The sequence below is a fragment of the Meles meles genome, chromosome 1 (genome assembly GCF_922984935.1).
Source record: "Meles meles chromosome 1, mMelMel3.1 paternal haplotype, whole genome shotgun sequence".
Lineage (NCBI taxonomy): Eukaryota > Metazoa > Chordata > Mammalia > Carnivora > Mustelidae > Meles > Meles meles.
This window is the reverse complement of record NC_060066.1, coordinates 54,170,234-54,187,052: the sequence shown is the minus strand read 5'-3', so window position 1 is coordinate 54,187,052 and position 16,819 is coordinate 54,170,234. Positions and strand designations below refer to the sequence as shown.

At 47.2% G+C, this 16,819-nt stretch overlaps 1 protein-coding gene across 3 annotated transcripts in view; it reads right to left on the bottom strand.

Moving 5' to 3' along the window:
* Positions 1–16,819, bottom strand: part of PAG1 (phosphoprotein membrane anchor with glycosphingolipid microdomains 1) — a 137,605-nt gene that overhangs the window by 18,580 nt on the left and 102,206 nt on the right. For all 3 annotated transcript variants that reach the window (XR_006818392.1, XR_006818391.1, XM_046006051.1), the window contains exons 4-6: positions 5,506–5,712; positions 3,945–3,996; positions 730–826 (exon numbers count right to left, since the gene is read on the bottom strand). Coding sequence is in view for 1 of the 3 variants with exons in the window: in XM_046006051.1 (XP_045862007.1) it covers positions 730–826; positions 3,945–3,996; positions 5,506–5,630 (274 nt within the window). In the remaining 2 variants the exon portion in view is untranslated. The remainder of the gene's footprint in view (positions 1–729; positions 827–3,944; positions 3,997–5,505; positions 5,713–16,819) is intronic.

Genomic DNA, 16,819 nt, shown 5'->3' with positions numbered 1-16,819 from the left:
AGAGTTTTAATCTTTGTTTTTGCTGACTAGACCCTGGTTCTCTAAGACCCCTGGAGCCCGGGCCCATGTCTAGTACAGTGGTAGGCAATGCTGTGTGTATCTCAGCATCACAGAGGTGCAGGTGAACGATCCGCTGAGCCCGAGATGGGAGAGCAGCCAGGGGCCCAGTGTAATGACGAGGGTCCTTTGAAGTGACAGGAGGCGGGAGAGTTGGAGAGAGACAGGGAGATGGAGGGAAAGGCTAGGAATCAAGAAATGCTGATGGCCTCAAGAAGCTGAAACAGGTAAGGAAATGAATTCACCCCAGAGCCTTCAGGAGGAAATGGAGCTCTGCTGGTACCCTGACTTTGGGCTCTGAGTTAATACTTTTCTGTTGTTCTAAGTCTCTGAGTTTGTGGTAATTGGTTGAAGCAGCAACGTGCCACTGTTTCTTCACCCGTAAGCTGTAACGAGGGCTATCTTACAGGGAGTAATAATACTATTAATAACAGTAATCTTACTGGGTGGTGTAAGGATGAGCTAGTATACAAATCTTAGAGCAATGGCACAGAGAAACCAATGAATAAATATTAGCTTTTCATCCAAATGAGGTTATTTGTGCTGAAACTGGTAGGAATACTAAGAGTGAGCAAGAACACACTGCCTAGTTTTTGAGCTGCATATTCTGAAATGACTTATTTCTCAGGAGATGAGGCCTGCGTGGAAAGCCGGTATCTTTGCGGAACTTACTGTCGCCATTGGTGAGTATCCCGTTCTGCTCGCTGCTGGCAGGCGCGTCTGTGGCCAGGCTGGTAACCGAACGGCTGAACATCTCCTTGTCAGAAGGCTGCAAAGCAAACGCCACATGGATCAGACTGTAGGCAGAGGACAGTCGTCATGGCTTTTTCTCCAAATTAAAACAAACAACAGAAACCCAGATCCACTCAAACTTAAGTGCTACCTAGCAGATCTGAGCTGCTCAGCTGAACTCGCCACACTGGGAATGCTCCGCAGCTATCAGGTGCTCGCGGCTGTTGCACCAGCTCAGGCGTGGACCACGTCCATCGGGGTAGGAGCTCTACTAGACAGAGTGGTCCCGGACTCTTCAGCACCCTGGGAATCTTCCAAGACCATCTGCAGAGCTTTCTGCCCGGTGGTCTACAAGTGGGCTACAGGTGGGACATAAAGGATCAGTCCCTTTAGTTCAAGGTGAAAAGGAGACCAAGAGCTCCCGTGCTGGTCAGAATGGACTCCGCAGACAGCAGGCTCATCGCTGTGCCACAGGGGCTGCGAGATGCTGTTCTTAGCAGAAACACGCCATCTGAAGGGAAGAGACTGCAACCTGGAGGAAGGGGATAACGTCGCTGATGTCTGCGACTTGTTTCATAGCTCGCCGAGTCTCTGCGTCAGGGTTCGCAAGAACACCGTATGCTAAAGAGCAGGTCTGCAAACCTTTCTTATTGTCACGGAGTCAGGAAGCCTGGAGGAAAGAACGGCACTGACCATTTTCCTGCTGGGCTCGAATGTGGGGATGTTAATGGAATGAGATGCAGCAGCCCGAATCACTGCTAATGTGACCTGTTCCCACATCCTACTCGCAGAAGACACGGCATGCGTGACCCAGGATGCCACAGCTGGGTCATGTTCCTGGAGTCCACATGGAAACTTCTGATATAAGCAGCCCCAGAAGCTTGGCCAGTTAGCTTCATAAATTCTGACTTCTTACTGGGAACCAAATAATAACAACAACAACAATAATAATAGCAAACAGCTCACGCTGTGTCATGGACCCTTCCTGTGAGTCTGCTGCTCCTGACTGAAGAGTTAGGTGCAGACTCTCATAGCGCAGAAGGGTCCCGCCTGGACAGGAGTCAGCGGGGTGGGGAGGGGGAAGACCCCCATTCTGGCTCCTAACAGCATCCCAACCCATCTCTGCTGAAATAGCGTAACAGGTTCTAGCCACCACATCTAATCTCAGCTTCCATGACACACATCCTGCAGGGGAGCCCGGAGTGAGCCTCCCTCTCTCTCAGTAGCTCCAGGTGCAGACTCCAGGGCACCCGTGCCTGGGACTGATTGAAGCTAGGATTTAGGGTGGCTGCTCTAGGGCTCAGCGGGGAGCCAGGATGTAGAAGAGCTGGGATTGGGGGCGGGGTGGTGGTGGTGGTGAGGCTGCCCACAGGGGCTTCTTTGGGCTAAATGGCGAGTCTGCAAGTTGAACAAGATTTAGAAGCTGAGAGAGAAGCTCTCACAGAGAGCTGGGTGGACAGGCTGGATGTGTGAGCTCGCACACCACTGCCCCTGTGCACATGTGCACTCTTGAGCTCTTTCTCTCGTGCACACCCGTGTAAGAAGAGGCTGTGGGGTTGTGAAGGCTGTGGTACGTGAGCATCTCCATCTTCTTTTCACCTGCCTGCCACCATCTTCCCTCACACCCAGAGCCGCTGCTGATCTGGGGCGGACGAGCAGGCGCTGGAGGTCTGCCACGGGGGTGCTCAGGCGGGAGCATCCAGCAGAACCACACGGTGGGGGGCTTGCTAACAGTTCTCTGGGCCCTGCGCCAGCAGCACAGGCTACTCCCTGAAAACCGCTGCTCGGGAAGGACCCAGCATGGAGGACAGGTCCTCTCCCTTGAGCCCCAGAAGAGCCACCACTAAATCCTAGCCTCAAATAGTCCTGAGGCATGGGGACTCCTGCCCTAACCTCACCTGGCACTGAGGAGCATGGGGGCTGGTGGAGAAAGCGGCTCCTGGGACCTGCATGTGGGAGGAGCAATAGTAGAGCCCCCCCACCCCCAACATCGCCGTAGCAGCAGTCTGTGGGAACAGAGGCATGAGGCGCAGCTGAGACGTGGGTTGACAGACGGGAAAAGGGTAAAGGGTCCTGGGTGCTGAGAACCCCGGACAGCAGTGGGTGTGATGTATGTGCCCAGAGGAGGAGGCTAGGAAACCCCAGGGGCTCCCAGCTGCTGGGGATACAAGAGTCCTGCCCCTCTGTAGGGTGGAGAGACCCGGAGTGAAACCCCTCCTGGGGAAGCTCTGCCCCTGTCTGCCCAATCCATGTTTCACACCCTGTCCCCCAAAGCAGTTTTTCCCTGATCTTGAGAAATCCAGGGACTGGAAACACTTCTGTTTTCACACTGTCATGGGCTCAAGCAAGACGGATGCCATCAGCCCTGCCAGTATGGGGATGGCCCCATCCCCAGATGCTAGAGTGGCTCAGCCAGGCATGACCCTGAGTGGAGAGAACATGGCAGGACCAGCAGGCTCATGCTGTTCCTCACCAGGGGGGATCTGAGGGGCTTGACCGGGCCCCTTAAGAAAGGAGGATCGTGGAAACCCATCTGGGCCATATACAGGATGAGGTCATGCTGGAGTCCTTCAAATGGGGAAGCTTGCACAGAAACACGCAGAGCGGAGAGACCACGTGGAGAGACACAGTGAGAACAGCACATGACAGTGACGGCACCAAGGAGCGGCAAAGACCGCCAGCAAACTGCCAAAGCTAGGAGAATGGCCTGGAACAGGTTTGCCCTCCAAGCTCTCCGAAGAACCAGCCTCGTGGATCTCCAGTTTTAGCCTCCAGGATTCCAACACAGTCCATGTGTTACTTAAGCCCCACAGGCTATGGTCCTTTGTTACACAGACGTAGCAAACGGGTACAAGGCTGGAGCTGGGCAGAGGCGGCCCTGCGGTAGCAGGTAGGCTGGAGCTCTCGAAGGCTCTCTCTGGCAGCGGCATGAGTGCATTCATTTTAGAAACTCTCCCAGCCAATCTGGCTAATTGCACAGGCCTCTGGCCACACTGAATAAGAATCCTACTGAGAAAGGGCACAGCCTAGGCAGCCAGCAAGCTCTGGATGGGTTCTCTCCCTTGGTTTCCTTCAGCTTGGCAGCTCGTGGGTACAGTGCTCAGATAAGCGGCTGATGTATTAAAGCACACACAGACATGTGCACATGGGCTCACCACGTTCATCAGGTTCTCATGGTCCCCACTGTGCTGCCTCGGCTTCTTCTCTCTGAAATGAAAAATAAAACATTGCTGTATTATCAAACATGCCATCTAAAATCAAACATACACTCCCCTTTTCTAGCCGAATATTTATAAACACTTAAATCTCTCTTTTAAGATCCTGGTTTATTTTGCCAAGGAAGCAAAAGCTGGACAGTGACTCCATCACTCCTTTGCAGGCGTCAGGGTCTGACGGGGGGTCAAGTCTCTGCCACCTCTCTGGGTCTCCCTCTTCTCCCAGATTAGAAAATACAAGTTTACAACAAGAGGACTAGGCACGTTCATATCTAGAATACTAGAAAGGATTTTGCTTTTTTTAAAAACAAAATCCAGACAGTTCTCTACTCTTCGTTTGTCTTAACTCAGGATCTTTGCTAAGTTGACTGCACACTGCCATGGGACTGGAAAAATAATGAAAGAAAATACAAATTTTGGCACGTCGGGAAGGATACATGCTCTCTGGATGAGTCATATGTACTTCCAGTCTATGGAAAAGTCCATCGAATAAAAATAGAATTTATTTTTACTCAGGACAGTCTAAAGAAAGCCATCAGTACTAGAGACTACGTTTCCCACATATGTACAAGGCAACAGTGACACCTAGTGGGAGTGTAAATAATTACAGGCGGGCCCTCCTGCATCTAGGGGAGCAAACTCTTCTGCAGGCCACGTTCCTGATCTGACTCAGACCAAGCTGTAGAGCCCCAGGTCCAAACTGGGCAGGGATTAGGAGGCTACTTGGTTCAGAGAATGAGACTTCCCCCCCTCTTGACAGAGACCTCAGGGTCTCTCCTGAAGGCACTGGGAGGAGGGTTTGGAAGAGGACTGGCTGGTCCATACCAATCCACCCGGAGGCTGTCAGCATCCTAACAGTGTCTGAGCACCTGGGAAATTACTCCCCATTAGAAAGGACTTTGCTCCTAAGCAAAGATCTCTTTTGGGAGAGTACAGACATTTTATATGAGGGAGACATGGAGGGGTGGAGGAGAAGAAGCTTAACTCTAAAAAAAGACAAGATGATTATTTCTCATACAGTTCATCTCTCCCACAGGAAAATTAACCTGTTTCTTAAGAAGCAGTAGTTCTAGATTACCAGTCTTTAATAAAATGATCCTTTCAAATCATGCAACAGCAATAATTCTCAGTAACTCTCAAGGGGCAGCAAAAAGAGTACCTTTAAGACACATCAGACTTAAGATTTTCAAATGTGCATAGATGGCAAAAGACAGCATACAGTTTAACAAGGATGTGCTCAGAAGAGCGGCAAGAATTTAATTCTGGGAAGTTTTGTACATGAGGCTTCTTCCAGTTGCTCCTTGGCAAAATCAGATACAGATTTTCACTCAACCTCAAAAAAATGTCCTGGGATGCTTTGCAGCAGAGAAGTCAATTTTAATATAGGGGTTTCTGTGAATGTTCGCAGAGTGGAATTCCTACATGCTTTTCAGGTGAAGAATCATCTGGGTACAGGGAATGGGTTATTTTAGGGTTCCACTGGATACCCCTTGGCTCTCACCTGTCACAACTGGAGCACAGAAAAATCAGGAAGCCGATGAGGAAGAAAGCGGCAACAGCAGCCAAACTGCCCCACAGGACGACCTGCACTTGCCCACTGCTCAGCATGCTCCCCGGGGGGCCCATGGTGGGCGCACGAAGTGACACACGCTGATGGAGTCTGTCAGTCCTTCAGACGGGGAACACAGGCATGGGGTGCTTTGTCCTCCTGCAGAGAGAATGGTGTGTTCTGAAACAACTTCTCACATGAAGTGACAGGGTCTTGTAATGCATGCGTGTCGGGAGGGAGGCTTTGAGCAGAGTCAGGGAGGGGTGTGTGGGACGTGCTGGGTCTCTGTTGTCTAGGACTTTGTTTCCCTCACCTACAACATACAGTGGGAATGCACAAGCCCCCAGCACAATGGATAGCTTACTATTTTGAATATATTGGGGGACAGATTCTTAAGGTCTTCAAATCAAATGAGATCATATGAATTCCAGAGCAAATAAATGCTTATTTGGATTTCTTCTCCCAGAGCAGTGGAAAGCATTTATTATAGCTTTCAAAAAACACAGTTCACACCTTCCCCCCTAGTTCTCAAAGCTACCATTCTTGGAGAAGGTTGAAGGCTGGTGCAGTTAATGAAGGAGAATGTCTTTATATTCGCCCAGAACAGTTATCTGTTGTGACTGTGACTGTCTTCGGGGCCAGCTTTCACTGAGCTGCTGTGAGCGCTCCATAAGCACATTTTCCAAAGAACAGATGAAAGTATGTGCTAAGAATACATCACCAGAAGTAAATAAGACCTCTTTATAAAAAACTACAAATTAAGCACAAAAGCTGTACCTAGTACGTTTTAATACCTGGCCTGTCCTGGAATTTTTGCTAAACACTTTTCTTGTTTACTGCTACTGGCCTGTGAAGAACGCCCTGCTCATCCCCATTTTTCAGGCAAGAAAGTTGAATGGCAGAGACATCGAGTAAGTTCTCGCAAGACGGCACAGATGCTGAGTGGCAGGGTAAGGATGGGAGTCCAGCCATTTCAGACTCCAGAACTGTCGTCTTAGCCCCTAGAGGAAGCGCTCTCTCAGCGGGGGTGACTGCGTGCTCCCTGTTCCAGCTGTGAATCTTCGAAATGAAAATGGTCACATGAGTATTGTGGAATATTTTCAGTTACAGATTTTGAAAAATAGAGCAATATATTAAAAACTAATGATTATCCTGGGAGGTACAGGCTTCCAGTTATGGAATGAATAAATCACGGGAATAAAAGTCACAGCATAGGGAATACAGTCTGGTACTGTAACAGCGTTGTCTGCTGCTAGATGGGAGTTCCACTTGTGTGAGCAGAGCATGACCTATAGAGAACTGAATCACTATCTTGTAAACCTGAAACTAATGTAACATTGGCTGTCAACTAGACTCAGAAATTTAAAAAAAATTAATAGTTATCTCTTGTCAGAAAGGCCTTGCTTAAAGAACATTTGCTTTGGCTCAATTCTAGAATATTCTAACTTAAAAGGAGCCGCCTTTAATTTAATCTCAAATTTCACAAATAAATTATCTTAATCAGAACTCAAAAAATTATTTTCTCTTGCAAAAGACTACCCCTATTTACATTGTCGTTTGCTTCACTGAAAGAGCTGTGAGTACATTCTGGGAGCATCGTGCTGTGTGCCTCAAGCCAGCACTTGGCTGGCTTAGTGCCAAGCAGGAGTGCCCCTTGAAAGGGCTTGGAGAATAAAAGCCATTTTGGCAAAGGCAGTGCAATTGGACCAAACACATACATTTATTTGAATATTCAAGATTGAAAAATAATAAAAAGCTGGAGAAAAAGAAACTTTTATCTACAATGTATGCAGAGAGTATTTTAGATGAAGTCCATGTTTTCCTTGGGGCCCTGAATCAACATGAACACTTCCTAATGCTCTGTAAATATATAAACGTACAACTTCCTGCGTAATACAGAGCGTCTTTCATCCTGTGCTGGTTATATATAATGCCTGTAAACAATACACGCATACAGTAATGGATGGTCAAAGTGCTTCTGTATGTTTGCCCCTGGACAGCTATAACTGAATGAAAATAACCATCGCTTTTCTTCTAGTTTGTTGAAGCAATGAATAATTCACTTTAAATTTAGACTACAAACTGGCACCACAACCAGTTACTAAAATATATTCAAGCAAGCACATAAATCATGGCGTCCTATGAATATATATGAAATAAATTTTTATATACAGGCCCAAAGCATAACACATTTTGGGAAACACAAACAAAAGAGATCTGTTGTGCAGGCGTTTGCGCGTTCCCTCCTTCGTTCACTCATTCGCTCATACAACAGATTTAATCAATGTCTATTTATAAAGTGCCAGATTCCTAGAAAATATTTTGCTGTGTGAATTATTCAAAAGCCAGATATCCATCCAGCAAGCTAGTGTGGAATCTGTAGGACCTTTCTCCCTTTCTGCACATGTTGTCTCTCTCAACAGGGAAGGCGTGTAGAATACAATGAAGTTATGTGGGGTGCCCAGCCTATCGGAACGGTGTAGGGAGACGATGAGAGCGGATTATTACGAGCTACTGAATAAAAGATGTAACTCAGAGAAAATGTGTCAAGGCTCCTGGCTCACTCCCCTTGTTGAAAAGCTACTAAAAGAGCTACTTTGTTCCCGGACAAGGATCTCACAAGGAAAAGCATGATCATCATTGTGTTTCTGAGCCGGCTGCGCTGTAATCCCGAAGGACAAGGGCTCCTGTGGTTTGGGCAGCTTCTGCCTGTTAGAAGCCTCAGAGTGAAACTCCACGGGAGGACACGGGAGGACCAGGTCACAGCAGTGTTGGCAGCGCAGCAAGGGCGGCCCCCCTTTTAGGGGCCTGGCGGGAGAGTAGGGGTTTGCACACACCTGACCTCTGGACCCTTGCAGCAGACCTGGGGTGTGGGGGGGGTGTTTCCTATTGTACAGCAAGGCTGTGTCAGTTGTTGTTATTCTCTCTTGGTCTCTTCCTTTGTCTGGACTTCAGTTTCCGAATTGTCTCGCCCATTCCCTTTCTGGTCATCGCCTTCCATTTTGGGGTCTTACCTCCGATTAAGCTAGGACTGTATGTCCAGATGGAACCCCACCATGTATCCGGATGCACATATCACTTCCATGCTCTTTTTTCTTGCTGGGGATGAGAGTACAGGCCTAGTGTGGATGGTCCAGGCGGTGCAATCGCCTTTCCTCCCAAGACTAGACTTCATGTGCTGGTTTCATGGAGGTTAAAAGCACTGCTCAGGGGCCAATTTAGTGTGTTTTAAACTGGGGTGGGGTGGGGTCTGTGACTTTCCCTCTGCGTTGGAAGGCTTCTATCAGGATTAGCAATAGCGGGATAGAATAAGAGGATAAGAGGCACAGTGTTTGGGAAGTGAAAAGTCACCCTGAAAGTCCTGCCGCAATGATGACGTTTGCCAGCTTATACACTGTGCCTCTTTCCCAGCCAAGTTCCTGGTGGAAAAGAGAATTGAAGGCTCCAAAGTCTGTGGTATGTTCCTGAGGACCATCTTATTTTCCTCTAATGGGTATATCAGGGATGGTATTCTGAGTATCCAGAATTAATCTGTAGCAGCAGGACAATTTGGACACCATGAACAATTTGGAGCAATCTTGCATATTTTCTTGGAGTCATTTAATCCTCTTTCTTTCAGTCCTGTTCTTCCCTGACTTGATAAAATTACATTCAACTGTGGAATATTAGTTGTTGGAAGTTTGAAAAATATTTGTCAGACCACATGGGTAAACATTCTAAATATTCTATGAGTTACTCAACATAGGGAAAGAGAACACCATTCGTTGTACCTCAAGCTAACATTTATGACGGCACCCATATGCCCTACTGAGATGAGCTGAAGATCATCATATTCATGAAAGAGTAATAGTTGCATAGCATCTATTTTTGTTTTAGAATAGACATTATTGGCTGCACTGATGTACACTCACAGCTGAGAGTGTCAATATAAATGTGTGATATTTAAAATAGGCAATGGTACCATCCTCCCACCCCAATTTTATATAATTCAGATTACTGTGAGGACTTGTCATTTCGCTCTGAGAAAGGTCAGTACTTGAGGTTACAGAACTTCTGTTGCGGCTTCTCTGAAAAGATCTGGAAAGCTAGTATTAATAAGTATTTTGGACAAAATTATTTTGCTCCATCATCTCTCATCCTCTTAAATCCTTTCGTGATCTTAATATGTGATTCAATCAGGAAAAATCGATGGCCTTTCACTTTAAAAGCAGGTGCCACGATTAGCCACAAGGTGGCGGTATAATCCTAGTCTCAGCCCAATCATCAGCCCCTTCAAGGAGAGACTTACTCTGCTGTTTGCGCCTTGTGCTAGGTGTTTCGTCTTCATTAGCCTAGACTATCAGCCACCTAAACCGATTCCAACCCGAAAGAAAACAAACAAACAAAAAAAAACAAAATCCAGATGAAATTAATGAAAGGGGACGACCAGATGACAGCTATTTGGTTTTTCAACTCTCTTAACAGGTAGGTTAAGAGCACAGCAGCCCATGTAACTAAGAGTTTGGTGGAGTTGGAATGGCCAGTGAGATCAGCGATAGAAGCAGACACTTGGATTCCTCTGAAGCAGGCGAGGTTGGTAATGATAGTCATTACCATTTTATAGCTGTCCTAGTCAACTCATAATTAAGCACGATAGAAACCACCTCCGCTCATGACCCCTCACTGAAAGACAAAATCAGGAAGTCGGGACACAACCCCATGGGAATTCCTCCTTCCTGGTCATGACCAGGTGTGGGAACCATGAGGTAAAATGACTCATTATGAGTTACAGATTAGCCAGACAAATTTAACAATAGCTGAGGAGCCAAATTCTCTGCTGGGCTCCTGTCCTGTGAGGTGCATGGGCAGATGCCCAGGCTAAGGCTAAATTAATCCCTCAATACAATTCTCGAGTCCCCTGAAAGAGTTTTAAGCCTGTGTATTTAAACTCAGGTAGATTTCTGTTCAGATTAGAGCGACTCTGATCTAGGCAAGCTGCTGTGCTGTACTCCGGATGAGCGTGAACCTGTCTGCGGTAAGCGTGGGGAGCTAAACCAGTGCTGGTCGTCCATCTTGCTAAGGCACAAAGGTTCTCTGCCAAATAAGGTCGTCACAAAGATGTCCCTATTTCTTTTTCCTGAGTTGGGGAAAATATATCCAAAGAGCGGAAGGTGGTGACTCCAAGGTAAGAGTTTTCTTGTTTATAGTTTTCTCGAACTGTAAATTTTAAAGCATCACCATGGAGCAATGACTTGACATTTCTTCCTCTGCAGCTCAAGCTCACAGCACCTGTGCGCGTAAGACAAAGGAACCTGGAAATCCTGAAGGTCGCTAACTGACCCTGTTATCAAGGGTTGCTGCTGAAGGCAGAATGAGCCAGGCACTCATTCTAAGAGCAAGTTATAAATCCTGAAGGCCATCTGTCAGTGTAACTTGATTACTTTTTGTAGTACCAAATGTATTGATCCACACAGGAAACGTGAAAGCTGATCCTTTCCAGGGGAGGGGTCTGTGTGGCTCTCACTTGTCTTCAAAACGTTAAACTTACGTTATAAAAGTAATATAGTTTATTGCTTATGAAAGCCCCATCACCATTTTTGGTTTTTTGTCTTTAGTAAAGCCAAGGGGTAAGAGACTGATGGGTAAGGAGTAACTTCTAAGGTTGCTTTTGCTCATATCCTGACTTGAAGACCAATTCTTAAGGTTCATGTAATTTTTAAAGATATTTATGTATTTATTTATTTATTTAGAGCAGGCGAGTAGGGAAGGGGGAGAAGAGTCAAGCAGACTCCACACTGAGTGCAAAGCCCAACGAGGGGCTCTATTTCACGGCCCAAGACCATGACCTGAGCTGTAATCAACAGTTGTTCAACGTACTGAGCCACCCAGGCGCCCCTCGTTTTTTATTTTTAATGGTAAATCTCAAGAGAGAAGGAGGGAGAGGGCAAGAGGGAGCTACTGATAGATTCCTAGAGACCAGGTGAGTACATAGTAAAAGGGCTTCGTTTTGTGTAAGCGAGTCTAAAGGGGAAGTGTGCAACCTGGGCTTTACAGTCTGTCTCCTATGCCCTTGCTCTTCTGCGCTAAATGCAAAGTTCCCTGGGGGCGGGCAGGATGTGTCCACCTCATTTCCCCCCTCTTCTCAGCATCAACATAAAACTGGAAAATAGGAGCCAATCAAGAAATTTTTTTTACAGAATGCTTATTTCTGTAGGAAAGATGAGTAAAATTCCCAAGCAAATTCTAAAAACGAACGCTTAATGATTTATAAGGGCGAGAAGAAGAATAAAGAGATGCGCACATCAAGCAAATAATTAAAAAATAAGCTAAGTATGTCTTAAGGCCAAACCTTAACACAAACCAAACCTTCAACACCGCCACCAGCTTCTCTGCACTGTCGCCAAAGCAGCTGAACGTCTCTCGGGAAAAGGCACAGCAGGGGAAGTGTCGGTGCCTGTGCTCATGGATCCTCGCGGCCTCTCAGCACTGGTGGCCCCACTACGCCCCCGAGCTCGGCGTTCCTCTGACCCCTTCTCAGCAAGGGCCTTTCATGCCTTCCTCTCTCTTCCCTCCCTCAAAAGGCATTGGGGCTTCCATGTCTCAAGGGAAAGAAGAGCCTTAACTATTCTTGGCTTGCCTCACGTTTTTTCATCTGATGAAAGCTAAGCACGCTTCAGATCTCAGTTGAAGTGTCACTTCCTTGGAGCCACTTTCCGCATGCTGCATTTCAGCCCCCCCCTTCCATACACACACACACACACACACAAGCATGCATGCAGGCACATGCCAGTTTAGGCCTGTTTTGTAAAAGCTTATAAAGCTTTTTGCTTCATGGCATTACTCAAAACTGAAATGATGAAGCTCTTCGCTGTCTCCTCCATCGGCCAAAGGTCAAAGTGGGCGCTGAGAACAGACCTATCCGGTTCACAGCTGTAGCCCTAGTGAGCAGCACACAGTAGGCACTTAATAAATAATCTGAATGAATTAACAGTCGAATGAACTAATAGAGCAGAGGAGAAAAAGAGGAGGTGAATGTTGACCAGGCCTTCAGAGATGGGAAGGATGAGAAGAAGCTGCTCTTTCTCAGTTTTTTTCAGATGGTGTTGAAATTCCGCAGGGACACAAGGAATTCCAGAAGTCCGCTTGTCAGCCTCCCTGATAGGCAGATTTCCATGGTACTGCCCGCCTCCCACCTGTGATCATCTTGCTCTACCCAGGCCCTGAAGAGCCCTACCACGTGCCAGTGTTGACTCAAAGGCTCAAAATCAAAAACACTGAAAAAGCCCAAGTGAGTGTGTGCTCACTCTCCAGTGAGCACACTGGACTGGACTAACATGCAGGAGAGTGACTGGTCCAGTCACTCTCCCACATGTTACGTTACTCCCTCCTTACGGTGTTCTGGTGGAGGCAAGGAGACTGAGGCTCGAAGGTTAAGTACCGTGTCAAGGGTCACACAGCTAAAGGTTTCCTGACTCGGTGTCCCCACCACTTTCCACTGTAGCATGACACCCAGCAGCGTGTTTTCAGGGGGCGGGCGGTGGCCAGCCCCATGCTGTTCACCATCCCCAGCCGTCTGCCTGTTTGGGATGTGGGAGCCTCACCCTCTTCCTGGCCCTGTTAACTTCCATCGTGACTTGTTCTTAGCACCAGAGGTTAGAATGCTCAGTCTCTTCAGGCTTGCTCACTGCTCATTCCCAGCCATGCATCGGCATGTGCTCTCCTTCCAGGGGACCTAGAGAACCCCATGAGGGCTTGGTGTTTACCCAAGGGTCAGCTTCCTGAGACCAGGTCTTGACAGCACTGCTCTCTTAAGCACTGTTGGCACTGTTTTTATTTGACTTCTCAGGTATAGTGATTCAGCCAGTTTCTTCTCCATAATAGTAAAAGGTGTGACCAATAACAACTTACATTTCTTTGCTGGCAGGTTCTGAAACTTACTGCTTGACCTAAATGCCTCTCAAATCCTCCATTCATGGCTGATGATATCTAAACGATCAGATATATTTTAACAGCTGGTCAGACTGGGGGTGGACAGCTAATTACAAATGCTCCAGTATCCTTCACATACCAATTAGCTTCTACCAAGCCCTCCCCCTAAAGGCGCTATCTCATCGAGACTGCACATCAAAGGGCGCTTCTTCTGGGAAAGGTCAACTCTCACGATGGGAGAGGCAGAATCGAAGACGATGGCAATCTGAGTCGCGTGCCCGAGGAATCCCACTGGAGCACTGGTTTTACCGAGAGCTGGGGCAGAGTTCCGGCAAGCAGTCTGGCATCCCTGCCACACCTCCTAATGTGATTCTACACCCTCCCACGAGGGCGGTGGGCGTCAGAGTTCGTGTTTCCCCGGGTGCCGGCGAGAACGAGGCTCCTCTTGGCCCCCGGGGCCTGGTATGCCACAGCCATCTTCGTTCTCTTCTTGATTGTTTTTAAACCACTCTGAATTATTTATGTTATAGAATCAGCAGACAAAATCCTTTTTATTGACTCCTAAAAAACACAATCAAAATCTTCAAAAAACATCCCTACGAGTTACTTGCTGCTGTTACTGGGAACCCCTCGGGGCTGGGACAAGTTACAGTAGAGTAAGTCTGAACTTGTATTTGAAAGCACAGTTTCTCTGGGTTCATCCTCAGGGCCTTCTGCCAGGAACGGGGTACTCAAGGGCTCTAGAAGATTCCCAAGTGCCTTGCAGAGAAGTGGCAGGGCAAGGGTTCCTGAAGAGCAGAACTTCTCACAGGGTGGGCCTGGACCAGAAGCCTCATCGTCTTCCGGGAACTCGTTAAAAATATAGAAATCTGGGCTTGCCTGAGGCCTGTGAATCAGTCAGGGTGGGGCCCACAATCTCTCTCTTTTTAAAGATTTTATTTATTTTAGAGAGAACACAAGTGGGGGAGGGAGAGGGAAAAGCAGCTTCCTCACTGAGCACAGAGCCTATGTGGGGATTGATCTCATGACTCTGAGATCCTGATCCAAGCTAAAATCAAGAGTCAAATGCTCAACGACTGCTCTAAAACAGACTTTAATATATCTACAGATCATCTGGGGATCTTGTTAAGGTGCAGATTCTGAATTCTGTGTTTCTCTCTGGTCCCCAGGTGAGGTCTAGGCTGCTGGCCTGAGGACTGCATTTGGAGTAGTACTAGGGTACATGATCATCTTCCTTCCAGCTGGGGCTGAAGGGTCATCCAGCCAGATCCCTGGGGCAGTTTGGTCTTCATTTCATTCAAGGTTATGTGAAGATGAGTCCAGAGCCCTGTGTCATAGGACTTTCCTGATTCCCATAGAAGTACTCCAGGGAAAGGCAGCTCTGTACCAATCCAGAGACCCATGAAATGCCATGAGCAGATGTCACTGTGTGTTCTTTAACATGACATGTTCAACCAAGCCCAAACTTCCTGCACCTCAGTTTCTCCTGAAAAATGAAGCCATTTGTAAGGTTTCTTTCCAGCTCCGAGACTCTGTCATTTTATGAAAGTAGCCAGAAATACCTCGGGTCTAAAATAAAAACTCAGGGCTTTCTACCCAGTGGGAAATGTTGACCCAGCAAGAACATGAAATTCTCAGTGTGATCAATAGTTTCAACTCCCCAGAAAGCACAGTCTTAGTAATTCCCAGGAAAACCTGACAGGGCCGCAGTGGTTACAGGAACGTCAGGAAGAAAAATCACAGGCAGCCTTTTCAGTCAGTGCCCAAGCCAGGAACCAGTCCCAATGGCCTCGGCCGTCAATAACTCCACTTCCAGCGAGCCCACTGCTGAACACTGGCGGCGCGGCTGACTAACGAGTCTGTTTTTTTCATCAACATCTAGCTGGCATATTTACCCATTTATAATTCATATTTATAACAGCCTTTAAGTAAAATGCAAAGACAAAACAAAAAATATGCAGATGGGCACACACCTGTCACACAGAGAGGAAACGCTGCTGCTGGAAGCTTCTGAGGTTTTTTAAAGGCATGTGCTCAAACTTAGGAAGATCTTACAGAGAAAGCAAGTCTGGAAGTGAGCTATCTAATTTCTAACCTCGGTATTTGATAAGCCTGAAGAGGTTCCAAATGTAATAAAACATTCTGGAGAAGTTCTCTGTTTCTATTATTAAAGACGGTCAGCTCTTTGGGCTGGTTTCATTAGTTTCTAGGCTAATATCTCTGATATTTCTTACTCTTTAACACAAAGGCACAAAGAGTATTTTACTCTTTGACACTCTGTAATTCATAAAAAAAAATTATTAAATACCTACTATGTCCCCAGCATGGTTTCATCTTCTTGAAAATGAGACGACACGGGTCTGAGGCAATTTAATTGCAAAATTCAATATGCAGGAGGAGAAAAATGTCTCGAATCAAGTTCCTAATACAGAGCTATATTTTGATCAAAGATTGTAAAAAGCCAATTGTTGAGTTCCAGGCACGTGAAATTAGAAAGAAACAAGAAGCCGCAAGCCTTTTCACTTCTACCATGTTGCATCAGTCACAATAATTGCAGCTTGATTCTGTTCAGCTTGGTGGCAGAGGCGCCGTGGCATTGATGCAGCCACAGTGCCCTTGGACTGATGTTGTTTCAAGCTGGGAACTGTCCTCAATGTGTCTGGTGGATTCCACTGACAGCCTCTGCATGGGCACAGGGTGGGAAGGACCACTTCCCCTGCATGCACTCAGCACAGTCAGGGTCAGCCAGCCTCCAGGGACAGGTCAGAGTGCAAGGACCAGGGAAGGTACCTGTAGAGCTCTACCACTTCCTAACTAAGTGGGAGAAAACTGCTTTCACCTTGTGGTTAAAGGACGCTTAGAAAACCAAATATTCCTGTAAGCATTGGCATGCGTGTTCAAAATCGTACGAAGGCCTACATGGAACAGACCAAGTCACCTGGTAAGGGACAGGGAGGCAACGGTGAAGGATGAGAGGGTTGAGGCCGGAATGCAGGCACCATGCGCGTGAGGTAGGCGGAGGGAAGAGATTTCTCTCATTTTTTCCCTGCTTTAGCACTTTACCTATAGCTGGCCTTAATCTGTGGTTACTTTGTGAATTTAAGAAAGATCTTTTCCTCTCTTCTTTTGCCCAGTTTAGGGAAGATAAAACCACACTGATGGGGGTCAGGGAGTAGGTGAAACAGAGCAGTGACACCTTGGAGAGAGGTTCTTACACGACTTGATCTGGCACGACCAGACGGAACTCGACAACCAGAACCAGTCACCTCCTTCGGGGAGATCCGTGTTCACTACAGAGCCACTCACATGCCAGGGAGCCAGAAGACTCTGAACCAGACAGGAAAGACAGATGGAGCAA